The following is a 27500-nucleotide window of genomic DNA, read 5'->3' as shown; positions in this document are numbered from 1 at the left end:
ACTGTGAAATATGAGCAGGTTTGGGGGAGGTAAGAACGAGAAACAGATTAGCTTTAGATTAGAATAGAGATGGAGGAGTTCGGAAAGAGGAGGGCAAAGAGTATGCCGTTGTGTGTGTGTGTGTGTGTGTGTGTGTGTGTGTGTGTGTGTGTGTGAGGTGTTCAGCGCGTGGGTTGATTACACATACACTCCCACTACTACTTAGTTTTCCTCTCCTATCTAGCGCGCTGGCGGAGATCGGACATCTTTGACCAACCCTCTGGGAGGCAGTAGCATATGCCCACGCACGACTTTCATTGTATAATGCACTCATTGCAACCCACACTAAACTTGCACTTGTGTTTGTGTGTGTGTGTTTACCTCTTTTATAGATATTCATGAATGGATGTGCAAAAACACAACACAAAAAGACGGGGTAGAATGAGATGAGATTGACCACTGTGTTACCAAGACCAATTCAAATGCATCGCCAGATGCAAACATATGTTGTTTTGTTTGCCTTTTGCGTTTGTTGGACCGGGCATTTTGCATATCTGTTTTTCCTGCTCGTGTCAGATAGGCCATCCCTGGTATCGGGTTCCATGCTGTTGGTTTATCCACCAACAGTTTGGATTTCATCAGTGGTTTACATGGGTGTCGGCCTTTATCTTCCCACCCATTCCCGTAGGGTCACGCAGACTGCACAAAACGAGACATCCACACAGAACCTTTTCTACCGGTACTCCTAATTTTTTTTACTACAAACTTTTAATTTGCCATGAAACTTAGCAGCACAATTGACAGACACGGGTGCATACAGTTACACTTCCTTGTATGTCCTACAGCTCTCCTGTCTCTTCCTCTCTGTCTTTCTGTCTCCCTCTCTTTCTCTCCCTCTACCTTATTTTGGCTCTCTTTCCTTGTGCCAGCGCTCTGCTGCATCTCGCGTGTCTTATTTTGTTAGCAACTCAAGTCTCTCTCATTATTTCACTATAAGCGTTGCTGCTTATTACAGCACCATTTTAATATGTATGTATAGAAGCAAACTCATTGTCCTTTTGAAAAAGCCCATGTTTGGGTCGGTGTCTCTTTTCAAATGTCTCCCATTTCCAACGTGCTTGTCGCCAAGCATTACATGTCAAGGGATATTTTCAAATGTTTTTTCCCCCTCCTTCTCCTCTCCTTTAAACCAATTTTTTTTCCAGTTTTCTTCTCCAATACAATCATGGAGGGCTTTCACTGTTTTTGAGCTCGGCTTCTGTATTATTTGCCCTTGAATAGTGCAAGCATACTTGAAGAAATATACTCTATTGATATCAACACATACACAGGTAGTATGCAGAGACACACTAAGGCTTCTCTTAAGCTATGTTGTTTTTAACACCAGCTATCCTATCTTCCATGGCATAGGCCAGAGGATAATGAGAAGAATTTCCCAAAATGCATGTCTGTGGCAACCATCTTAATGTGGCGTTGCGTTTCCTTCCACGAGTTGTTTTCGCGCTTCGTCGGCCAAACCTTGGACAGTTCAGGTTAGTCTGAGAAGTTTGGATTGGCCACAGTCTCCCTCTCTCTCTCTCTCTCTCTCTCTCTCTCTCTCTCTCTCTCTCTCTCTCTCTCTCTCTCTCTCTCTCGCTCTCCCGTGATCTCTCGCTGCCCCACCCATGGTGGCGTCTGCTTTGCTTTAAGAGGGTCGTCGGTCGATCTGCTGTGACACACGCGGTGGGCTCATCACGCAGGGCCTCCAATTTGCTCGGGGTTTCCGCCGCGCTCGTGTTACTTCAGATCTGTCACGGGACGGCGGTGACGTCGCCACGGCAAGACGCTCTGTGTTTAGTTTTCTCGCGGAGGAATGTGGCCGAGCAAGAGGTTCGAGGGATGATGAATACCGTGTGACAGACAACAGGGCCTGTTGTCGTCGGTGGACAAAAGCTGGCAGGTCCCGCGAGACAGATGCCTGCCTGCGCGTGTGTGTGTGTGTGTGTGTGCGTGCGGTGTGTGTGTGTGTGCGTGCGGTGTGTGCATGTGTGAGGGTGCGTTGTTCTGTGAGTTCTCACGAACAAGGATGCAAATGAATACGGGTTTTTCCATTGCAATGTCACTAAAAGTTTATTCTGAAACTATCTGTCTGTCTGTCTGTCTGTCTGTCTGTCTGTCTGTCTGTCTGTCTGTCTGTCTGTCTGTCTGTCTGTCTGTCTCTCTCTGTCTCTCTCTGTCTCTCTCTGTCTCTCTCGCTCTCTCTCTCTCTCTCTCTCTCTCTCTCTCTCTCTCTCTCTCTCTCTCTCTTCCCCCCCCCCCCCCCCCCCCCCTGTCCAATGCTCCCTCTGAGGTCAGCGCCCAGTGCTCTCTCTTTAGCAGCACGGTCGGCCTGGCTACAAAATGTCTCAATAGAGAGAAAAGGATGCGTTGCGTCCGTCCCGGATTTGAACTACGGCGCCTATTTGCAGTTTCTATTCTTTATTTGGTGTGTTGTAAAACAGGCAAAGCCCACACCGCTGTAGGATGGATTGTTTTCTCCCTTTCCCTTTCCTTTTCTATTTTATCTCATCACTGTCTTTCTCCGCGGGAGAACTCACTCCCCTTCCACAGATGTCGGCGAGTTGTTTAGCAAAAGCTCTCGCACGTCCCGCACCACTCAAACAAACTCAAACAAATTAGGGAGCGAGTCGCTGTCAGCCGTCTTAATGAGGGAATCAGAGCGGCTTCCATCCCTCTTGTTATTTGAAACGTCTCATGTTTACAGGCGGAAATAAGAGATCGTTTTACATATTGCGGGGAGAGGATGCAAACAGGGCTGCATGTTTTGTTGGTTGGTTTGTTTGTCTGTTTGTTTTGTTGTGTTTTTATTTTTTATTTATGTTTTTTAACAGACACTGTCAATTACCGCCAGTGCCAGAAGCCAGCCAGCCAGCTCTGCAGGAATACACAGTGATGTGGTGGCACTTTGACAGACTGGCTGGCTGGCTGGCTGGCTGGCTGGCTGGCTGACTGGGTGGCTTGGTCGTCTTCAGTAAACCTGTGAAATATGATTTACATCGAGAGCATGTTGTAGCAGCCCTAGCCCACGGTATGCATATTCTCCTATTGTTTGTGACAGTTGGTTGTACCGGTGCTGCAGGAGGGAGGTTGGGGGGGGGGGGGGAGCATACAACTTTGCATTTCAGTGGCTGAGCCCAGGGTCAGATGCACATCTGGTTGACTTGGAAGAAGAGGTGTGTATGTGTGTGTGTGTGTGTGTGTGTGTGTGTGCACCTTTTTATGCAAGATAAACTTGATCATAAATAGCAGCTGCACATACACGTGCACAAACAAACACACCCACATACACATACACACAAACTCACCTGTTGCTATGCTTTTCCTGCCTGTAAGTGCGCGTATAAGTAGCAGCTATGACACACACACGCAAATAAACCTACACACACACACACACACACACACACACACACACACACACACACACACACACACACACACACACACACACACACACACACACAGACGAAACTCGAGTACCGAGCGCCACACACCCACACAAGCCTGCACACACCTGCTACCGCCGCTGAAGATGTCCTGACAGTCGCAATGGGGAGAGAGGAGTTGAGATGCATAAAAAAACGCCTCAAAATCACACCTAACCAAAGCAAACAAACAAACAAGCCAGCAGTTTAATTTACCTGACAGTACCGCCGCCCCCCCCCCCCCCAAACCCCCATCCACCCGCTCCATTAGCATGCTACGCCTGTGATGGAGTGAAGCTCCCGCGGAACAGCGGGGTAATGAAAAGCGATGGTCCTATCTGCGGTTCACTGTAAGTACAGGGGATTGTGCGCTCTCGCCAGTCACAAGCTATCGCTCCCAGCACTGCACTGCACTGCTCCAGTCCCGCGCTGGGCTGTGGTGGCAAAACGCATCGGAGGAGACGGGAAGAGGGAAAACAGACAGACTAGGGGGAAGAATATCTAATACTTCCGTATTAATGAATGGATATTACCAATTTTTGTGTTGGCGGTTGGGTTGAAAATACGAACCAACCGAAAGAGCAATTGTTTTGTGTAAATTGGTAACGGCCGTCGTGTTGACTTTCTCTCAAAGTCGCTGTCGTTTGGACACAACTTGAACCGTTTATGAAACTCGCACGACAATTCACATACAATACTTATGAGCAAATAACTGCATTAATTAGAGTTCTCCGTTTTGGCTGTTTATTTATAAGTTTGTATGAATGCGTAATAACGCTTTTGATGGATATTAGGATAGCCGGTTAAATTCCACATGGTATATGCACCTGACATGCATCTATATTTAGTGTGTGTGTGTGTGTGTGTGTGTGTGTGTGTGTGTGTGTGTGTGTGTGTGTGTGTGTGTGTGTGTGTGTGTGTGTGTGTGTGTGTGTGTGTGTGTGTGTGTGTGTGTTTCATGTGGCTCTGTCTTGGCTCCAGTGGTCTGGTTCTCATGTAAAAGGATAGCATCTCCCCATAACAGATCAATAAGAAGAAATATTTCTAGAAACTCTGGAACCCCATCTCCTACACAGCTGTGTACATCTCTCTTCCCCTCTTTATTTCTCTCTCTCTCTCTCTCTCTCTCTCTCTCTCTCTCTCTCTCTCTCTCTCTCTCTCTCTCTCTCTCTCTCTCTCTCTCTCTCTCTCTCTCTCTCTCTCTCTCTCTCTCTCTCTCTCTCTCTCTCTCTCTCTCTCTCTGTTGGTCTCAAGTATGTATGTGTACATACAGTAGTTATAAATGTATCTCATTGGTTTTAAATATTTTTGCGATTACTAATTACTACAATTAGTAAGATCAGCTTTCTTCCTTATGCTGGGTGTTCTGGAAGAAAAATGCTTACAAGGAACCCCCACCCCTGAATTTAATGTATTCATAAATGTAATTATAGTGACGACTATTTGGGTTATTTGATCAAATTAAATGATTTAACCTTACATTATTTACTTATTTTTCTTTCTGTTTTCAAGACGTCTTCCCCACAATTAATTGACTATAATGAATCAATAAATACCTTTTCTTAAGTTAATTACAGTTGCCATCCTTATCGCTCCACTCCTAACTGACCACTTCGATCTCTGCGTCTGAATTGGTCCCATCATTTTTGCCTAGGAAGCAAAATCTCACAAAGCATTTTTTTGTATCCGTTCCAGATACATCGATGTCTGACATATAGGTACCTGGGTGTGTGCACATGCCAACACGCTTGGCCACCCATAACTACAACTCACACACAAACACAAACCAACACACAGACACAGACGAAGACACTGACACACACAGACACACAGACACAGACACACACATACACACACACACTGAAACACACACAGACTGACATGCACGCACGTTTGTACTCTGGTTGTAAATCGTCCTAAATGGATAAAGCCTCATATAATTGATGGTGGCAGACATGATTATATCTCATGTATTTTTGTACGTTGGACACATTTCGCATTCGGTGCGAAATGTGGGAGCCGGTAGTCATTAGTGAGCGGGGGGATACGTGGCACCATGCCTCCCCGCCGGACCACTGTGAGTGGGCCGCTAGTGGATGGCACGGTGCGGCCGCCGAGTTCAACCAAGAACGGACAAAATGTCCGCCTCACTGTTTTGATAACGAGAAGAAGAAAGTAAAAACAACATGAGGAAGGGGTTAGCCAAACCAAGCCAAGATTGTTTGAGAAAATCCACTGCAACCCCGACCCCCTCGTCCATCTGCCCGTATGGGTGCCGGTGTTATTGTGGAGTAATTGAGGGATCTGTCACTTCGCTTTGTGCTTTCTGTCTTACCATGGATAGCGTTGCATTTTAGCCCAAGCTAATTTGTACCTCCTGTTGAAATGTCTTCATATTTAAGAAAAAAACACACAAAATCATGCACTTGGCCCAATTCCCCTTTACTCAGGAGAATATCCAGACCTGTTCATGGTTTGCCCTCTCCCTCTCCCCCTGACACACACACTCACACGTCTTTGTGTGTGTGTGTGTGTGTGTGTGTGTGTGTGTGTGTGTGTGTGTGTGTGTGTGTGTGTGTGTGTGTGTGTGTGTGTGTGTGTGTGTGTGTGTGTGTGTGTGTGTGTGTGTGTGTGTGTGTGTTGCATATGATAGAGGGTGAACACATATATCTCAAGGTTGCTCTCCACTACAGACAGGTCCCATCCAGTTCTCTTTCCAACATCTCAAAGATAATTGTCAATAAAGTCCCCCCCTACCATACCTTACCCCTCCATTTGTTTCCCCATATTCTCTCTCTCTCTCTCTCTCTCTCTCTCTCTCTCTCTCTCTCTCTCTCTCTCTCTCTCTCTCTCTCTCTCTCTCTCTCTCTCTCTCTCTCTCTCTCTCTCTCTCTCTCTCTCTCTCTTCCCCCCCCCTCCCCTTGTCCTTCTCTTTTCATCTTGTGCCCGATGACTCCACCCTGACTGCCAAGTGTGCCCAGTATCACTACTAGGCACGTGTGTTATTTTCCGACCCTCCTAACCCCATACCACCCCCCCCCCCCCCCCCACCCCCCCACCCCTGATGCTCATTCTCAGAGCGTGCCGGAGCCGTGTCACAATTTGTGGGGGAGTTGTGATGCCTGGATGTCTCCTGTCCGGGCCCATCTCGTCGCGGGGCCGGGCGGCGCCTGTGCGTTGTGAGCTGCGCTGCCGGGCCGCGGGTCAGCCTTCACGGCCCATTAGTGTCGGCGCCGCGCTCCGGTCACAAGTTGTCGGGAGCGCTTATCGTGAAGATCAACAGCGATCAGTCTCGCGCGTGCATACACACACACACACACACACACACACACACACACACACACACACACACACACACACACACACACACACACACACACACACACACACACACACACACACACACACACACACACACACACACTTCACCAACCCTTAAAACACCCAACACCATCCCCCCCCCCACCCCCGAAACTGCACTTCACTCCCCCCTTATCTACTCTGCCTCCCTCCCATTTGCTCCCCTCTCTCTGTCTCTCTCTCTCACTCTCTTTTCGCTCTCTCCCTCTGACCCTCCCCCCCCCCCCCCCCTTGTCCTTACCCGCTGCCCACTGCCTCTCTTCTTCTTCCATCTGTCTCCCTCAACCCTTTCCCCAGCCCCTCCTCCTTTTTCTCTCCCCCATTCGCCCTCTCCCCTTTTGGCATTCCACACCCTCCCTCATCCCCACCTCCAGTCCCCTTCGCTGATGTGTGTGTGTGTGCGTGTGTGTGTGTGTGTGTGTGTGTGTGTGTGTGTGTGTGTCTGTCTGTGCGTCTTTTCGTTGACTGTCCTTCCGTCTATCGCTCATACCACTACATCACCTCGCTCATGATCCACTGGTTCCATCTCTCTCTCTATCTCGTTCTCGCTCGTTCGCTCTCTCCCTCTCATCTCTTTCCCCCTCATCCTCCCCTCTCCCCTCTATTCTAGGTAATTCCTGTCTGTCTGTATTATATGACATCTGTCTCTTGCCCCCTTCCCCCTCTCTCAATGATACTCCACCAACATGCTCCCTATCTACCCCCCCCCCCCCCCTCCTCCAGCACCACCACCACCACCAGCAGCAGCAGCTTCTCTCCATCGTGTCTCTGTATGCCGTCAGGGCTCGTCTGTGGCTTGCGCTGAGTCGCGTCATGTTTGGCCTGTCAGACGGGGGGCTGGGGGGCTGGGGGCCGGGTGGTGGATGGTGGTGGATGGTGGTGGGGGGCTGGGCGGTGGGTGGTGTCAGTATCGGGAGCGGCTGGTTGGTGTGACAGCGCCGCAGGGGCCCGCTGGTTCCTGGCAGAGTGCAGCCGTCACCCCCGTGACACGCTCAGTGTCACCCATCTCCGCCCGTCTGGTGGCACGCCGTCCCCGGATCCTCTCTCTCTCTCTCTCTCTCTCTATCTCTCTCTCTCGCTCTCTGTCTCTCTCGCTCTCGCTCTCTGTCTCGCTCTCGCTCTCTGTCTCTCTCTCTCTCGCTCTCGCTCTCTGTCTCTCTCTCTCTCTCTCGCTCTCGCTCTCGCTCTCTATCTCTCTCTCTCGCTCTCTGTCTCTCTCGCTCTCGCTCTCTGTCTCGCTCTCGCTCTCTGTCTCTCTCTCTCTCGCTCTCGCTCTCTGTCTCTCTCTCTATCTCTCTCTCTCGCTCTCTGTCTCTCGCTCTCGCTCTCGCTCTCGCTCTCGCTCTCTGTCACTCTCTCTCTCTCTCTCTCTCGCTCTCGCTCTTGCTCTCGCTCTGTCTCTTTCTCTCTCCCTTTTCTCTGTCTCCGTTTCTCTCACCCTCACCAACCCGTGCCAGGCGCTGCTAGCCTTTTCACTGCCTCAGTCAGTCATTCAGCCAGCCAGTCAGCCAGTAACAGACTCACCCTGTACTCCTCTGTAATCAGAGAGAACATTCGTGAAGATACCACCACCAGAAAGCAAACGTAGTGGATGAGGCTAGTCAACGGCAACAACAACAACAACAACACATATTTAGGTTGCTGGTGGAATGGTTGAACAGGTGAATGAACGGAAGGATGAATGGACTGACAGATGGACGAACGTAAAGGGATGGATACACAGAGGGAGATAGAAAGATGAATGGTGGATAGAGAGATAGAGAGATAGCGGGGACACGGTGTGCGCGGCGGGAGTAAATATGTATGTGATTTAATCTAGCCTTGGCGAGTGTGCAGCAGTGACAAATGGACGCTCACCATGAAAACCCCCCATCCAAGAGACAGTATTAGTTTTTGCTTTAATTACCAGCCCCAGTAATGTTTCCTATCCATAACTGTCGACCGGCGAGAATGCAGTCTGGCAGAGGGGTGAGGGCCCTGTCTCATCTCTCAGTGGGCTTCCTGTCTTCTCCTCTCCCCCTCCATCCGTCTCTCCCCCTTTCCTCGCTCTCTCTCTCTCTCTCTCTCTCTCTCTCTCTCTCTCTCTCTCTCTCTCTCTCTCTCTCTCTCTCTCTCTCTCTCTCTCTCTCTCTCTCGCTCCCGCTCTCTACCTCTCCCTCCACCACCCATCTCCTCTGCACCCTGCGCATCTTTCATTTCAATATTTCAATATTTATGCCTCATCTCACAAAGTTCAAAGTCATAGTAAGGAGGCATAACTTTCTCCTGACTGGTCTACTGCGCGCTGCCCACCCCTCCCACCCTGCCTACAAACACACACACACACACACACACACACACACACACACACACACACACACACACACACACACACACACACACACACACACACACACACACACACACACACACACACACACACACACACAGAACATGTAGACTTACACAATGGGCTTTCCTGTGGCTGGGCCGTTCAGCTCTCGGTGGGTTATGGGCAGGGGGCAGTGACTCCGGGCGGGGGGGGTTGGGGTCTTCTGTCCACTACCCCCCCCCCACCCCCCCACCTGGGGGTGTGTGGCCAACACTGAGCAAGAGGGTCCCTGGGAACCTGGCCGAAGCCCACCCCCTACACCGTGGTGGCGTGGTGTTGCACGGCCTGCCATGGCCCGACCTGGGAGACAGCGGCGTGGCCGGGCGCGCACATAAATAACCACGGCGTCTGAAGGAGTCTGTCCTTAGCCATAAAGATTGGGGACGGCCACAGCCTTGTAATAGATTAGCCTAATTACCGCTTTCCTGAGTTGGGTTCATAGCGCGCACGTAGCCAGCCGGTCGTTCTAATAGCCATTATAGCGTCCTCTCTCAGCCCCCCCCGCCCCCGAAACACACATGTACACACACTCCACACACACCCACTTTGTCCGTAATGTAAAGTTGTAAAAAAAAAAAAAAAAAGCAAATGAAAAAAGAAAGAAAGAAAAGGTCGTCTTCATTTGCATGCAAGGCTTCATTAGAATATGCGAATATGCTAAGGACAGGAGCGGTCGCTTTGCATGCGCAGGTGATGAATGGCCGCCGCATCGCGGGGGTACGCGAGACGGAACCGTCTTCACCCTCATCTGCATAGCGCACGCTATTTACCTATTTATTTCTTGTGGTGACTTCGGAGCGCCGGCTCTCAGTCTCACGTGAACGAGGACCCAGTGGATCAGTCCGCCCCTTCTCCCCCCTTCCCTTCTCCCCCCCCCCTCCCCCCCCCCCCCCCCCCCCTCCCTCCTCCAGTCTAAATGCTGCTCCTCCACATGCAACGCTCAGCCTTGTTGTGCAAACAACATCCTCACAATGGCCGGAGAAAACCAGAAAGAGAACAAGTATTGTGTTTTCAGTGCGGTTCTCTGTCTTCGGTTGTTTAAACCCCGTGTTGTTTGCATTGTAGAGTTTATTTTTATTTTATGCTTCAACCTGTCAAGGTTTTGACCTAAACAAGGCAAAAAAAAAGTGACAAAATCTTATTCAAGCAGACGTGTCTTGGTGTGTTTGTTATGGAGGCTGATTCGCTGTTTGAGTGACAGCTGTCAAGTTTGTTTAGAGGACCAAGGTGAAGGGCTACTGAGAAACTTCAGTTCCCTCTCTCTCTCTCTTCTCCTCTCTCTCCCCTCTTTCTCTGTTCTCTCTCACTCTCTCCCTCTCTCGGTTGCCAGGGCAGCAGATGGTGGGTGTCAAGACAACGGCAACGATCGCCAAACAAAGACGTTCTTTGTTTGCATGCACACATTCCTGTGCGCGAGTGTGTATTCTTGTCTGAGAGGTATGCGAGTGTGAGAGTTTGGCTCCTGAGTGGGAGACAACAGCGTGTACAATAATTCCAGAACAGTGCATTGTGTGAAATGCCTAACCCGCGCTTTTTGCTCGCTGCTCAAAACCGCATTGTGCGCCATCCATAATTACCTCAAGTGAGTGGCCAAGCTGCAGGTAGCTCACTGTAACCGAGCCAGCAGCACGGCGACAACACACGTGACACAGAGACAAACACACACAAACACACAAGCGCATTCGGCGTGTCCCTCAAAACAGTTATCGTGGGTGTGTGAAGTTAAATTCTTGCGCCAGCTTCCTCCTCCTCCTCCTCCTCGCGCATCAACCGACGTGGCTGCCCGGAGACTTAATAAGCCACTCTTTGATAGAATCACTGAATATTAGATTTAGCGGCGCGGCGGTGTATTTTCTCCTCCGTGCGTTGCGCGACCTTAGCCGCCCTTCAGCGAGCGCGGGGATAATGAGAGTGGTAGCCAGCAAGACAGGCCGCTGCTGAGCCAGACAGGCAGGCAGGCCTGACATCCTAGACATCCCGTCCTATGCCCTTCATTCAGCCGGGCCGCGGGTTGGGGCGGGGGGCGAGATGGGGAGGATGGGGTGGGGAAGGGTGCACGTCAATACGGAGGGCTTATGTTTTATGGATTATTTCCTTTAGCAAAACTAGTGCAGGAGTAACAAAACTCCCTCCATGTCATGCTCGTTCAGGGCTTGTGTGTCAGTGTGTGTGTGTTTGTGTGTGTTGTGTGTGTTGTGTGCATTTACAAGATCAATTGCGAAAAACAACAAGGAGGCGGCTGATAATGGCTGTTGTATTTCTCTTTTTATTGCCCATTTCATACGTATTATTTAACTTTCCTTTCACTCGCTGTACCTTGAAGTACATCTCCCCTACTCATGATGGGCTCCACCGGGGCCCAGTTTCTCTTGAAACCGTTCGCATCTTTAAATGAGTTTGTCCTTGACATGTGTCTGGGTGGAAGAGTTGGCTTAATACTGAGACAAAATATGTGTGAAATTTCACGCTTAGAACCAGTAACACACATTGAAGTATTTGTGCGTGTTAAATATATATAATACATATTCATTGCATATTTTTGAACAATTGACTCCATTGTATTTAGATGGTTAACATTTGTCTCTCCCCTCCATGAATCCATCTCTCATGTGCACCCCTCCCCTCCCCCACCAACCTCTCTTTTATTTTCATACTTAATTTGTTCTCGGAGGACGTAGGGATCCAGCAGACAGTAAACAGACAGAATAAATCATGCTTGGGTCTGTGTTCCAGGCCTCACCAGGCCTACTGTTGTTCTGTATCCCCAGGAGGCCTCGGGGGGTGTGTGTGTGTGTGTGTGTGTGTGTGTGGGGGGGGGGCCCGGCAGTACAAGGGGTCCTGAACGTAGCCCCCTTCGATCTCACTGGACGGCTCTCGGGGCTATGAGGCTCCCCCAGTCTTATATGGCACATAGAGGGTTATGGGGTAGGGGAAGTGTGTGTGTGTGTGTGTGTGTGTGTGTGTGTGTGTGTGTGTGTGTGTGTGTGTGTGTGTGTGTGTGTGTGTGTGTGTGTGTGTGTGTGGTTCCCTCAATTAGCCTGCATTTAGCCTTAGCCTTGGGATCTATAGCTTGACTTAGGGTAGCTTTGTCCAGCCTAATGAGTCCAGCGTGGTGAAAACGGTCACTTATTGATTTTCACTGTTTGGTTTTTAGTCTTTGAGGCGTTGGAACCGGCTTCGGAAAGCGAAAGGCAGATTCACAAATGAGCCCCGTTTGAAAGCCCTAACTACGCTTTCTTTTTTTATTTGTTGTTGCATACCGCCTTTACCTATAGAAAAGGCTTAATAATATCATTACTACAAAGAACACAAATGGGATGTCTTTTTTTCCTTCTCCCCTCCCCGTTCGCTGGCATGGAGCAGTCTCTCTTTGTGTACGGCGAACACACCTGAAGAGGCGGTCTAAACATCGGGGGAAACCAGCGTTACAAATTACTGTACATCATAGAAATTGTGCAGCAAGCTTTTTAAAATACCAGCGCTGCCAGTGAGCTGCTTTGTAATTTATCCCTTCTCGGCTGTTAGCGCCGCCGCGCGCTGATTTATTTGGTTTAAGAGAAGTTTTGTTTAGAGAGATAATGAGCAGGACTCTTTAATGATTTAACACGGCACTGTGGAACGGAGAAGGGGGGAGACTGGGGGAGAGTCGGGGAGGAGAGGGGGGGGCACCGTGCACATATATTTTTCATATCTTTAACTGCACTGTGGAGAGGAATGGGAAAGAAAGAAAAAACGGAGAGAAGGAGATGCATTTGTAACAGCAGCTAACAGCCTTTAACAACCAGCATTTTTGATTAATTTTGCTTCTTCCTCATGTGAGACCAAGCTGTTTTTTTTCTCCCTCTCTCACTGTCTCGACCAATCCCCCTCCCCCCCCCACACACACACCAATGGTATTTTATTTACCATGGTATGTAATTCATTGGAAATTATTTCTCTGTACGTTTTCTGTCCTCAGAGCATAACGTATCTCTGCTGTTTTTATGCCTGTTTTTTCTTCCTATCCATAAATGTACGGCCTGTTTTATGCTGATTCCACACAATCCGCCTGCGTTTATGAATCTATTTTGGAACGTGGCACAGCCACTTGTACAACTGTCTGCCTCTTGCTCCTCATAAACCAAACGCTTTTATCTTGACACAAAGTACTATATTCTCATTCCTCCTTCTGGTTCAGCACTTTGCTCTGCCGCCCCTCCCTCCCGCCCCCTTCTCCCCACCACTGTTTTGCAGGATTTAAATCCCAAATTAAAACAGTTAATTAGAAAATATAATGAAGCTGAGTAGCATATTATGCAAACATCCTTATGACGCTCAGAGCGGCCCGCTTCGGAACATTAAAACTGCCACCAGCACATTAGCGATGATGATATCAATAATAGATCACTTCATCAATTGGCATTCTCTTGAAGATGGAAATGGGCTGTCGGGGGGTTGGGGGGGGGGGTGGGGGGTGAATCTGTGTTTTATCATCATTATTATTATTTTTCCTTAACCAACTCCGCCGTCTCCTACACAGACACACACCCACACACTCGCGCACTCGCGCGCACACACACACACACACCAAGGCAACCCTCCTGGCATGGAAAGTTTAGTCTCACATTAGGGGTGCGCTCTGGGTAAGTTCAGGTGGAACTCCCCCCACCTCCAAACGGCGGTTTAATGGGGCGCTGTGCGGCGGAGCCCGGAACAGCCCGGCGGGGGCGCACGCAGCCGTGGATGGGGACGGCGACTCAATCAATCCGTCAGGCCCCATCACCTGCCTCATCTGATGATCCAAACCACTGAGAGATCCCAATGAGAGAGAGGGACGGAGAGGCACGGAGGGAGAGATGGGTAGAGGGGCGGTGGGAGAGGGAGAGAGGTTTATTTTTATTTTTTATATCTACCTCTCTCTTGAGGGCACGGACTAACGCACAAACATGCACACACGCACCCACTCATGCACACCCACACACATACTAATGGATACACACACGGTGTGTGCACGTGGAGCGCGTTCTTAGTGAGTTGCGTCCGTTTCGGTGACAGCCTCAGAGATGATCGGCCGTCAAGGATACGTTTAGTCTGTTTTCTTTTTATTTATATAACTTTCATCAAGATCTTCTCAGAATAGATTAGATGCTCCGGCATGAGAGTGAAAAAAAAAATCAATACCATCGTGTTTTCCTTTTTTTTTTTTTTCATATCCCTCCCAATATCTGTTACATTATGGAATGGCTCTATAAGCACGTCTCCCAGACGCCAGCTTGGTATTGATGCCTAGTCGGCCCTTCCCTCCATCAAAACCAGTTGACAGCTATGTAAACTGGATCTGCCTTGCATCTCTCTCACTATCTCTGTCTGTCTCTGTCTGTCTCTGTCTGTCTCTGTCTGTCTCTGTCTGTCTCTGTATCTCTCTCTCTCTCTCTCTTTCTCTCTCTCTCTCTCTCTCTCTCTCTCTCTCTCTCTCTCTCTCTCTCTCTCTCTCTCTCTCTCTCTCTCTCTCTCTCTCTCTCTCTCTCTCTCTCTCTCTCTCTCTCCGCACATTGTGCAGATTACATTACACTTTCCCTTTTTTCACCCTCTCCCATACCAATATGTTCCTCTTGCGTCCCATCTCTCCATCAGCGAGACAGGTCGTTTTAGTTGTTTCCCTTTGGACATATATTTTCCCCACCAATCACTAATTCCGGTCGTTCCTGAGCAATCTATAGTAGCGCTTTGCTCTGACGGTACCCGTCAGTCAGTGTGGAAGTCTCCCCTTTTTTTTTCCATGTCTTTCTGCCGCACTTGTCAATCTAACCTACTGACTGACTGACTGACTGACTGCTGGCTCTCATGTCGGCTGGCTGTCTCGGCACTGCAGGCACCTGTCAGGCAACTAGTCAGGCTCTGTTCTTCTGTCACTTCACCTGTCTGTCAAACGCTCCCAGATTAGACACGCCGGCTCTACCTGCCAGCTCCCTCGCCCGCCGCCGCGGGCGAGGGAGATGAGCTGAAAGGAGTAGCATCGATACGATCCAAGCGGCCTCTGATTGCTGACCAGCCCAGTGGAGGATTAACTCAAAAAGTTATATCTGGGTTGGATTGGGTCTTTGGGTGGGAGTTCCTTTGGTGGCTTTCATGCATGTTCCCCCAATGCCAGGAAGGTCGGGAGCATGGACAGCAGGCATACCATGCTCGTCTTTCATAGATCCAGCAGGCTTTAGGACGCTGACGGAGGCCAGGGTGAGGGAGCTCGGGGCTGGAGACGTCTCGATGGGATGCGGGGGTTCAGGGGCACGGGTCTCGGAAGTGGAAACGCTGCCACAGAGCAGACGATGAAGACATGTAGGAAGCGAGCAGGGAGAGTCACCCATAGGTGCTCGGGGGGGGAAAAGCAGAAAAAGGCAAGAATAGGGGGAAAGGGGTGGGTTTGGGGGGGAAACAAAGGAGTGGTGAGAAGAGGGGAAGATGTGGGAGCTACAGGGCGCACACTAGGGCGCGCCTCTGGTGTGGGACAGGGTGGAAAAGTGGAAGATCGCCACAGAGTTGAAGGGGATGTGCAGAATGGAGTGAAAGAACAAAAAAGGGATAAAAGTGCGTGTGTGTGTGTGTGCGCGTATGTGTGTGTGTGTGCGTATGTGTGTGTGTGCGTGGGTGTGGTGATGGCAGGCGGAGTCAGTGAGGGATGGAGGGCGCTCCAGCTGTGACATTAAAGCAGCAGGTGGAGGCCATCATTAGGGACGGCGCGCTGAGGCACGATGAGCCCACACTCGCTCATCTCTTTCTAGGGCCCCTGGTGGACCCCCCTCGCTGCGCAGGGCCGGCCCGCGCACGGCTCCGCGAGCAGGCTCTGTGTGTGTGCGTGCCGTGTAGGGGCACACAGGTCTACACAATTGTCTTAATGTGCCTGTTTGTATGTTTGTACCGGCGCCTTCTTTCTTTGTGTGTGTGTCTGTGTGTGTGTGTGTGTGTGTGTGTGTGTGTGTGTGTGTGTGTGTGTGTGTGTGTGTGTGTGTGTGTGTGTGTGTGTGTGTGTGTGTGTGTGTGTGTGCGTGTGATCGGGCATCTGTGTCCTCAAAAGGAGCTGAAGCATGACCCCATAGCTCCAGAGTGCTCCCCCCTCCCCCTGCCTCAACGGCCCTCCCCGGTAGAGCTCATCTTTTCCCAGGATGCAGTGTTCTGCCTCCGCCTGGCGAAGGTTGAGTGGCTCCAGCATCTGCTGCCTCCGTCTCTCGCTCTGCTTAATGTTTCCTCAGCTACCGATTCCCTTCCTTTTACAACGCTCGCAACTTTCACCTGACTTCGGTCACACTTTAATTTTTCCCAGCTTATTTTTTTGAATTATTTTTAAACTAGTGTCTCACCATAAGTGGAGGTGCAACCGCTACTTGATTTTTCCCGTGGAGGGAGTCGATTCCCTCTCTCTTTGTGCTAACGGTAAATGTACCCACGACAGGAATGGTTCCGAGGGTTTAGGGATGTGTTAGGAGATCCATCGGCGGCCCGGAATCCATCGCAGGCCTTGTCCCCAACACAGCTCCCAGCATGCTTTGCGTCTACCTCTAAGGGGGCTATAGGGGGAAGGCGGGGGAGGGGGGGGGGAGGGGGGGGGGGTGGAGTTTGCGAGGCTCCAGGGCTTCGGATGGAAGCTTCCTTCAGAACCTCCGGTCTCTTCCGCCTCCTTGAGAAAGGGTGTATCCAGGGAACGCCATCAGGCAAATGAAGTTGTTTGTATCACATATTGACACGTTATCTCTCCATCGCCAGGCGGCAGGGAGAGAGGGAGGGAGGGAGAGAAAGAGAGAGATTGTAACTGTGGGTAATTGAGCCGTGTCTCCCGTGCTTATCGGCGAGGCTCGGGCGCGTCACGGGCCTAACGAGCTGTGGCGCGGCGATTAGTCTGAAGGGAGCGCCGAAAAAACCTAAAGCACCGGGAGCCTCTCCCCCGTTCCATTATGTCTTCCCTTTCTCCTCTCTTCTCTCCGTTCTTTGATGGGATGGATTTGATGAGGGTCCCCTGGAGAGGGCTGGCCCCGGCCCTATTAGCTGGATGCATAGGTGGTGGTGGTGGTAGGGGTGGGGGGGGTGGGGATGCCGGGGTACACAGAGGGTGCTGCTGTGGTTGAATGCCATGGCAGAGGAGATTCTGTAGCCGTAGTCATCAAGGCTCTGATGATGGCACCCCCTGGGCCGTGGGGGGGGGGGGGCATCCGGGCCCTGACCCTGACCTCACACCCACCCACCCGTTAGGGGTTGTGGGGGTTCAACATTCACATGCGCACACACTGATTATACGTCCGTCTTACCCGACACATCTGACACGTGTGCCTTTGGAGGTGAACTTCTGCTCATTGCGCCTATCAGTCTTTTGTTTGCATACATATAGTCATTATGAACAATGGGGGGGAGGGGGGTGTGTGTGTGTGTGTGTGTGTGTGGGGGGGTTAGATGTGTGCCAGGTGGCTCCATGGGGCATTGCCAGTCACGCACTAATGCCATGCTGAGAATAATCCAGTGAAGAAAAAGCAAGAGATGAGAATCTCACAACATGCCAGTTTGATTTGTAACCCTTGCTATCAAAGAATGCTAATTAAAATCATATTTTGCATATGTCTTGTCTTTCATGCGCATATGCAAATGTTGCCTTTCAGCACTCTGTAATTAGGTTTATGAAGGACAGCTGTAATACATAATTAACAGAAATGTTTGCAAGCTTGGTATATTTTTGCGAGTGTTGTTTTTAGCCCCCTCTTTCTCTCCACGTCTAAACGCCTCGACTTTAACAACCGCCCCGCAAAGTCGTCCAAGACGGTGTCACTCTCTCACATGTATTGATTCACTTTTTCGACTCTCCCCCTTCCCCCTCCCACCAATGTTGTCTTAATTAGACCGGTTTATTTATAGACGCCTCAGTCAGTCGGAAGGCGCCCGCAGTGGCCTTCTGCGATGACGTGTCGCATTTTGATCTCGCCTTTCACTCCCTCACCGTGTTAAGGCGGCTTTTAGTCACGCACTGGCTCCCAGTCAAACTCCCAGGCAGCGCTCGCGACGGACGGATGGATGGAGCCGGAGAGGGGGGGGGGTGAGCAGGAGCGCAAAACAGTGGAATGGGTTTGAATATTTATACTCGCGTGTTGGTTAGCGTCAGCCTAAGGGAACGCCCCGCGTGATGGATGGCACTCTGAGGCTGTGATGGGTTATGGGTGCCTGTGTGTGTGTGTGTGTGTGTGTGTGTGTGTGTGTGTGTGTGTGTGTGTGTGTGTGTGGGGGGGTGGGTGTGTGTGCCTGCGTGTGTGTGTGTGCATGCCCTCATTTCCGGACATAATAAAAAAGACAGTAGTGTAGGGCACGGACATAAATGGTGACATAATTAGCCTTGATGCACAACGCAAGGGGTCGGGTGACAATGGGGACCACCCTGACCTCCTTTGGTCCGCGTTCATGTTTGTGATCGTACCCCCCCTCTCACCAAAGCCCCTCCGATAAGGTTACCACCCGTCCATCTCTCATAATGCAAACAGATGGCCTCTGCTTAATGAGAAGGGATCAGGGGGATCAAAGATAGTGGCGATGGCCAGAGTAGTAGCAGAGTAGTAAGGTGGGGTAGAGCTTTTCGTCTTCTCGTGTTGGTAGATGCGTCTGACGCTCAATGCTCATCAAGTGGAAAGATTGAGATGGAGCGTCTTGACGGGCCTTTTCATTGTGTGTGTGTGCCTCGAGGTGTAGTAGTAGGGCAGCAATTTGCACACATAATGTTAACGGAATTCAGGGACATGTGTCAATGACATGTTAATGCAAACACAAACACATCTCCATATGGACTCACTCAGAGGTCTGTCAGGGCTCCTTTAGCCAGCGTATGTTAACTTGACTGATGACATTTAACAATACTAATTAATAAATGTTGATACATGACAATTATCTTCTGCAGTATTATTAATAGTAATATTAGGAGTGTTATAATCGTAGTAGCGCTGGTAGTAGTAATACTATAGTCTACGGAATTCGTATGTCTACATAACATCCTCCGAACCTTAGCTAAAGCTTATTAAAAATGTGTCATACTTTAACTCAATATCGCTGGCATTTAAAACCACAGCATCACCACCACCACCACCACCAACAGTGCTGTCTGAATGTCAGTGTTGCTGTGTTGTTCTGATCCACTGTTCCCTTGTGTGTGTTTCCTGTGCAGGTGGGCCTTTGTGATGAAGAAGCACTTGAGCACACACATGCTGGGCCGACACGGCATTGGACAGCGGAAAGAGAGGTAAGAGAGTTTTTCAGTACACAAGCACCTCTACTTGGAACTGCACCAACCATCTTGCTGCCTTGAATTGCCGGCTATTCGGGTGTCTGTACACACACACACACACACACACACACACACACACACACACACACACACACACACACACACACACACACACACACACACACACACACACACACACACACACACACACACACACACACACACACACACACACACACACACACACGTTGATAGAAAAAAATGGAAATGAAATCCCAGAAGCTCACGCCACGATCCGTTCCACTCAACAAATAAACCGAATTTGGATCCCGATATTATCACCGCACTTCTCTGTCCCGGGATTCCAACTTTTTTTGGCAAGTGGTTCAGCCTGCTACTTGCGGTTAACCCTTACGAAGAACCGGGGCATTTCAGTTCCCCCCCACCGGTAGACGTTTGTTTGATGGTGGATCGCCAGGGCAACCGACCTCGGCGGTCGACCGCCACATCCCCACGGAGACGAGCCGGCAGCGTAAATGTCAATGGCTCTCACTCATTCTGTCGCTCTCCCAGCTTCAAACATCTCTTTTATCTGTCACACTTGATTTGGGATAGTGGTTCGCTTTGCTTTTCTGCTCCCCTTCTCGAATTAAGGATGACTGATTCTGACTGTTCTGTTTTGGTGAGTGTGTGTGTGTGCGTGTGTGTGTGTGTGTGTGTGTGTGTGTGTCTTGATTGAATTGTGTTCCACTAGGCCCCGCCTATCGGGAACAAACCTGCTGTCCTTATGTCATTATGTTTGCGTGTGTTTGTGCGTGTGACTATATGAGTGTGTCTGTATGTGTGTGTGTATGTTTGTGTGTGGGTGCGCCCATGCTCCTGCCTGTGTGTGCGTTCCGAAGAAAACAGAAGTCCAAATGAAGTTTTGAAGCCCAGCCCCCCCACTCGACATGCCAAAACAAGGCGCTGAACACCTCTCAATCTGTCAGGCGTTTCGCTAAAATAGAAAACGGAGCGGTTTCACTTTCATTTTCCCTTGCAAAGAAACATATTGATGCTTCTGACAAGGCGCAGTATTAGACGTGACGAGTGGCCTCAGACGCGGAAGTGAGCGGGGCGTCCATATGCCTTCTAGCGACGCATAGGCATCACACACACAGCCCTACACACACACACACACACACAGATGCACAAAAATCCCTGCTGTCGGCTGCTCATCTGGATTAGATGGGGAGAAGTCCTCACATCCACTTCCGTTCCCTCGCTTTTCTGTCCTCCACATGGCGAGGGTAGTCTGTTCAGAACTGGAGAGTAGTGAGGGGGAGTAAAACTAAACGATTGATAAGCGCTTAACAGAAGCATTTTGTACTTTCGGCAGCGCTTGTGTTGCTTTCGGTTCAGAAGTGGCTTTGCTGGGGTACAATGGGTTTTCTCTGTGCTTCCTTGGCGCCTGAAGAACCTGCTGTCCTTGACGCGGCATCTGAAGGTTATAATTCACAGTCACGGTCAGAGGGGACATGCAGAAGTAAACACATAAACACGCATGCACAAAACTGATTATTACTATTAACAGATGTTTTAAGAGTGTGTGTCCGTGTGCGCATTTACCACAGCCCATGTGTGTCTGAGGTGACTCTACCCTCATAACTCTACGACTTGTGCTTATACACATGAATACCCACACACATGCACGCGCACATAAAAGCCACCTCAAATCATCGTTACTTCATGCGTCACAACCCTTTCTCTCTTTCTCATGTTTTTTGTCGCGCACACACACACACACACACACACACACACACACACACACACACACACACACACACACACACACACACACACACACACACACACACACACACACACACACACACACACACACACACACACACACACACACACACACACACACACACGCGTGCGCAAACTCCTTGAGGAGGCCACAAGGTATGCTCTATTTAAACCTGTGAAACACGGCGTCATCATTTTTCTGACAGTCCCGCAGACAAAATTTATCTCATCATTAATTAAGCATCATATTTCCAACACAGTGCTGCTTAATTAGCACAAGGTCACTGGGGAGGCCTTATTAAGTGGAACAAATTTGGGCAAGTGCAAGAGGGAGGTGTGGAGAGACACAGGCTGACTGAATGACTGGCTAGCTGGCTGAATGGCTGGCAGAGAGTCGGCGAGAGTGGGAGAGGTTAAGCGACACAGAGAGAGAGATAGTGAGGGGAAGAGGGAGCGAGAGGGAGAGAGCGCCAGGCAGACAGACACAACAAGGGGAAAAGGACAGAGCAGCAGAAAAAGAGAGAAAAAAGGCAACCGAGAGCAGAGCGATAAAAACAAAGGGCGGCATGGATATCCGTAGGCATGGTCATGTACGTGTGTGTTTATGTGTGTGTGTGTGTGTGTGTGTGTGTATGTGTGTGTGTGTGTGTGTGTGTGTGTGTACAAAAGGAGGTTTTTGGTCTCGTTTGACAGGGCTGGCCCAGTTGATTGATAACTGCACCAGTTTGAAAACCCAGACCTGGAGACTAGGGAGGTAGCTGGGGACAAGGGGAGGGAGGGAGGGAGAGTTGGGGGGGGGGGGGGGGGGGGTGCTGGGGGACGTTTTTTTGTTCTGGAAACTTGTGTGTGTGTGTGTCTGTGTTTGTGTGGTTGAGGAGGGCAGGAGCGAGCTCGCCAAAGGGAGAGTCGGGTTGGGTAGCGCAGGGGGGGTTGGGGGATAGGGTAGGAGAGGAGGGGGGTCCGGGGGGGGGGGGGGGGGGATAGGGGGCTGGGGAGAGCCAATTGCAAACATATGCTGTCTGGCGAGCGGCAAGGAGATAGATTGCAGTGGGACAGTGTCAGAGAGGCAGTTTCATCACCATCTCTGCGGCCCCGCTCACCTGGTATTTTTAGAACACTGGGGAGATCTGTTAGTCAAAGGATGGGAGGAGAGGGAGGGAGGTGAGGAGGGAGGGAGGGGGGTGGTGGTGGTGGTGGGGGGGGGGGGGGGGGGGGGGAGTCGAGGGTTGGGGGCTAAGTCGACGTAGGTAATGCCAGATTCCACTTTAGCCGGGGCTTGGCCAACTGGGGGCCTCCAAACCCAGGGTATTTTGATGTGGAGTGGAGCTAACACGGAGGCGGTGGCAGCAGGGAAGAGACAAGGGGGAGACGGCGAGGGGGAATGTGGGGACAAGACCAGGCTGGGGGGCTGGTGGTGGGGGGGGGGGGGGGTGTTGGTGGTGGGGGGGGGGGGGGGGGGGGGGGTGTTGGTGGTGGTGGTGGGCAGAATGAGGTGACAAACTCCAGCCCCACCGCCCGACAGTTCTCTGGAAGGGAGGAGGAAGGGAAGAGAGGGGAAGAAGAGAGAGAGGGGGGGAAGAAAGTGAGAAGGATGGAAGGGGTAGAGACTGAGGAGGAGGAGGAGGAGGAGGAGGAGGAGGAGGAGGAGGAGGGCTGAACTGCTCTAAAGTGACACAACTGGGTCTCCCTCTCACTCACACCAGCTTCCTCTATGCAGGCGCAGGGGGGGAATTAAGGGGGTCTGTCCCTCATATGTGGATGTGGAATGTGTGAGTGTGTCTTAAGTGTATATGTGTGCGTTTGTTTGTGTGTTTTTTTTTGGTATTTTTATGAGTGAAGCTAATGAAGGTTTTCTGCATGTTTGTGTGTGTGTGTGTGTGTGCGTGCGGGTGGGTGGTGGAGGAGATATCCGGGGAAAACGGTGGGGGGGGGGGGGGGGGGCGACAGTCAAAGAAACAGTAAGTTGTGTGTGTGTTCACTCTCACCTTAAACAGTGTGTCTACCGGCACCTAAACCAACAGTTTAATAACGGGGGAGTGGTTTCTCCGCCCGTGTGATTGACAGCTGCGACCTTGCCTCAATTGAACGTAATTAGTCATTTCTGAAATGGCGCGAGACTCCGTGAGGCGCCTGACCTGTCCCACATATCTGTTTTCATAGGTAATTGTTAAAATACCCCCCCCACACACACACACACACACACACACACACACACACACACACACACACACACACACACACACACACACACACACACACACACACACACACACACACACGCGCACACACTATTTTTATGCTTGTAATAATAAACTGCTTGGACTAATCATCACTCATCACTCTCGGAGCGGGTAGCGCTGACAGCCGTAGGAGAACGATCTATTAGTTTAAGGGAGAGAAACTGGCTGATGGCGTGCAATTTGCACCGAATGTTTTTGGAGACTTTGAATCCTCAAAGTTGCACAAGTGGGTTTCTTTGGGGGGGGGGGGGGCAGAACTCTGACGTAGCTTAGCCCCTCAAGTGTGGTCCCTGGTTATTGTCCAGCATAAAGATGGCATTATTATCTCTGTCCTCAACACATTGCTGCTAATTTTCGACAAACAGGTCGGGCTCCGTTTATAAGAAAGGCATGGGGAAGCCGGAGCCAGAAATAGCGGTTTAGTGGATTTATGATTCATGGAGCACACGGGATGAGAATGTCCCTCACAGATCCTAGTGATTTTTCCATAGACTTAATGCTATCTCATAATGTTATGCGCTCAACGCAGTCCCCCTACCCACACACATTCTATTTCCAGTTCCATCTTATGAAGCCCTCCCACCCTCTAATGTACGTGCACTGCTGCGGTTGGGCATGGTGGAGTGTGTGAGTGTGTGTGTGTGTGTGCATGCCTGTGTGTGCATGTGCTGTAGTGTGTATATGTGTATGTGTCTGTATGTGTGTGTGAGTGTGTGTCGGCACGTTAACACGTTTGTTTGTGTGCGTGTCTGCATCCCTTTTTGTGTATGCATGTGCGTGCATGCATGGGTGTCTTTGTTGGTTGGTGAGTGTGTGTGTGTGTGTGTGTGTGTGTGTGTGTGTGTGTGTGTGTGTGTGTGTGTGTGTGTGTGTGTGTGTGTGTGTGTGTGTGTGTGTGTGTGTGTGTGTGTGTGTGTGTGGTAGGGCTGGTAGCGGAGCAGGTCATCTGGCTTGGCAGCAGCAGAGCCTGGGCTCAGAGCCCCAGCCCCTGCACCATGCGGTGCAGCCATATTGGAACAGGCGCGTGGGGGCCGGGACTAGCTAGGCTAGCCGTGCCCAACAGCAACAGGGCAGGGGCCAGTGCGGAAGACACCCCCTCTCTCCCGCCATGTTTGGCACCGGCGTGGTGGCAATATGGGCCCAACACACACAGTCCTGACTGTGCAGAAGGCACAAACACGCACACACACACACACACACACACACACACACACACACACACACACACACACACACACACACACACACACACACACACACACACACACACACACACACACACACACACACACACACACACACACACACACATATGCATGCATGCATGCAGGCACCCACACATATGCATTAACAAACACACACACACAAACACACTTATGCACACTAACATAGACATGCACGCACACCCGCACACACAGAAAATGGAGTTCATATGATTTTTGGGGGATTTTTTTGTGCGTTTTTTTACGTGTGTAGGTTTTGTACGTGTGTAGGCCCATATTGCCACAGTGTGTGTGTGTGTGTGTGTGTTTGTGCATCCGTATGCATGTGCGTGTGTGTGGGAAGGTTAGACGGTAAGACAGTGTGAGCGAAGGCAGGCAATGGGGTGAGAGCGAGCCAGCGAGCGGGAGAGAGTCGTGTGATAGTGAGATAAAGAGCAGATGAAGACAAGCAACCCCTGATTCATTAGAAAAATCCTTTCCCTTAATTATTGATAATTAATCTGCTCTTTAATCTTTCCCTTTCTTCCTTGCCTTATCTGCCTCTGTCAGCACTTTGTCTCCCTGCCTTGGCGTTGGATGGGAGGCCTGCTTCTCGTTTTATCTCCTTTTGAACCACCCAAGAGCAGCCAGCAGTCGATAACATTATCCGCCACCACTGCTGCGGTGTTACTGTAAGCGTCAAAGGGGTAAACTAAGGGAGAGGGCAGCAGGAACAGGGAGTCTTCCCATTAAAAATGAATACAAACTGACTAGCTGGATATTCTTAAATCTTTCTTTTATATTTTTGTGCTGTTGATTTTTTTGTATGAAAGAAATGAATTGTTGAATTGTATTATTGTATCATAGATCATTGCTCTTTCGGAATATTTCCGGAGCTACCTCATTGCCTCATTTATGGCTTGAGACTGTTGATAGCTGTCTTTATTACTTTAATCTATCGATTTATCTTTATTTTTTGCATAGAACAAGGTAATTATCCAAGTCTCCAATTAAATCCTACAGGATGTCTAAATGAGTGGGCAATTAGCGGGAGGCATTAACAACAACCATCGTTCTCAACACACTATAACATTTCTGCACCATAGCACACATACAACACCCAACGCAGTTTGTATCCCTGAATCTGTCATATGGTCATATACGACTGCGGTTTTTCCAGTGGTGTTGTTTGTGCAACAGCAAACACTGGTTAATGGTAGTGGCAATGCTAGGGTAACCACAGACCATTCTTCAACGCACACATGCACATAAACACACACAGACCTACCCACAACGACAAACAAGTGCGACACAAACATGCGACGCACACACACAACACAGACTTTTGTGTTCCTTGGTTTGTTTGAGTGGGAGGACAGCACCTCCCCTTATTTACCCTACTCAATATTTCATGACGAATGAATGCTTGCAGAATGAGGGATCACATTAATATTGCTGTTAAAATTAAGAAATAATTAAAATTTGTTAGTTTAAAAGCTATCGCAGTCGCAGTCTATAAAACTTTGATTACTGGAAAATTAGGTGCATTAAGTTTTTATGGCTTGGCCCACCGTGCTATCGCATGGGAATGGTTTTTATGCACTTGTCACGGGCACATGGTGCAGGGTTGTGTGTGTGTTTGGGGAAAAGGCTGACACGCTTTTATGTTAAAAAACATCCACCCTGTGTGGTTGTGCTCATCATTAGCCGCAGCGCAGTCCTTCTGCTTTCTCTGGCCGCACCCACAGGCGGGAGGTCCATAAATCTGGGGGGTCCGGTACATGTGGCGGTTGACTTGCGGCCAATGCATGAGCGCCCTCGCCACAGGTCATGGTCAACGAGCCGCGTGCCAGCCCACCCGGATCATACCCCAAAACCCGGGGAAACACAGAGACGAGTGGTGGCGGCGGCGTGGCCCACGGCCCACGGTCGCACGCCCTTGACTGCGAGCAGGACAAAGAGGAGCCACGGCCGTTTGTCTCGGGACGCGTCTCCGCCACCGCATCATCTCCGGCGCCGCTCAATCCGCTCAATATCGTTTACTTCTTAAGTGCGAAGTCCCTTTTCTGCCGGAACCCCGAGGCATTACTCAACGGGGGGAAGGAGGGGGGGGACGGGCGTGGTTCACCTTCATTGTGGTTTCACCTCCCATGGCTCAAAAAGCTGGGCCCACTTAGGACGCTGACGCAATCCGCTGGCCCCGTCGCTGACAGGCCGTGGACACTGTGCACAGCAGGATCGTGGGGATGAAATAGGGAAAAGGAAGAAAGTGAGACGCCGCCGGCCAGCTGCCTGTTATATCTTCATTTTATTTGTCTGTATTGAAACATCAAACTATCGAGGCAGGAATGGATGTTGCCAGGCACCGCTAATGAACCAATTAATCAATGAATTAGCCAAACCGCGATTGAATTAATGTGTTCTGGACGAGTTGCGCAGCAGTCACGGAGATCTCCCCGAGAAGGAGATTAAGTCCCAGCGAGCAGAACAGACACCGATCAACCGGGGCTTCCGTTATTAAGTTGGGCCCCGTCCTGAACTTGTGGCCCTTTTGCTTTCTCGTACGACCACGTCATAATGGACCAATGATTTGTGCACGCCGTTCTCCTTTAAAAAATATCCTTCCTCCCCACGCGTTATAGTGAGAAGGAGATGAATACAAATGTATGGAATATACATAAGTAGATGAATATGTATGTGGGCTGTGAATGGGGGGGGGGGGGGGGTGGGGAACTATATATGTCAAATCTGCATTTCTGTGGCTCGGGTTTCGTTGTCCAGTTTCGTACGCTCATTGTCACCAGACATTCAAGGTTTCATTATCCAGACCCCCCAGCCTTGGCCGCATGCCTTTCAGGATTCTAAGTTATT

The 27500-nt window shown here is 50.2% G+C and overlaps 1 protein-coding gene across 1 annotated transcript in view; it reads left to right on the top strand.

The window, feature by feature from the left end:
- The window catches only part of znf407 (zinc finger protein 407), a 121359-nt gene that overhangs the window by 43184 nt on the left and 50675 nt on the right, over window positions 1-27500 (top strand). The window contains exon 5 of the mRNA XM_056602016.1: window positions 19337-19411. Coding sequence (XP_056457991.1) covers window positions 19337-19411 — 75 coding nt within the window. The remainder of the gene's footprint in view (window positions 1-19336; window positions 19412-27500) is intronic.

This window comes from Gadus chalcogrammus, chromosome 11, assembly GCF_026213295.1.
Source record: "Gadus chalcogrammus isolate NIFS_2021 chromosome 11, NIFS_Gcha_1.0, whole genome shotgun sequence".
Lineage (NCBI taxonomy): Eukaryota > Metazoa > Chordata > Actinopteri > Gadiformes > Gadidae > Gadus > Gadus chalcogrammus.
Note: the sequence above shows the minus strand (reverse complement) of the source record. Positions and strands in the feature narration are given on the sequence as shown.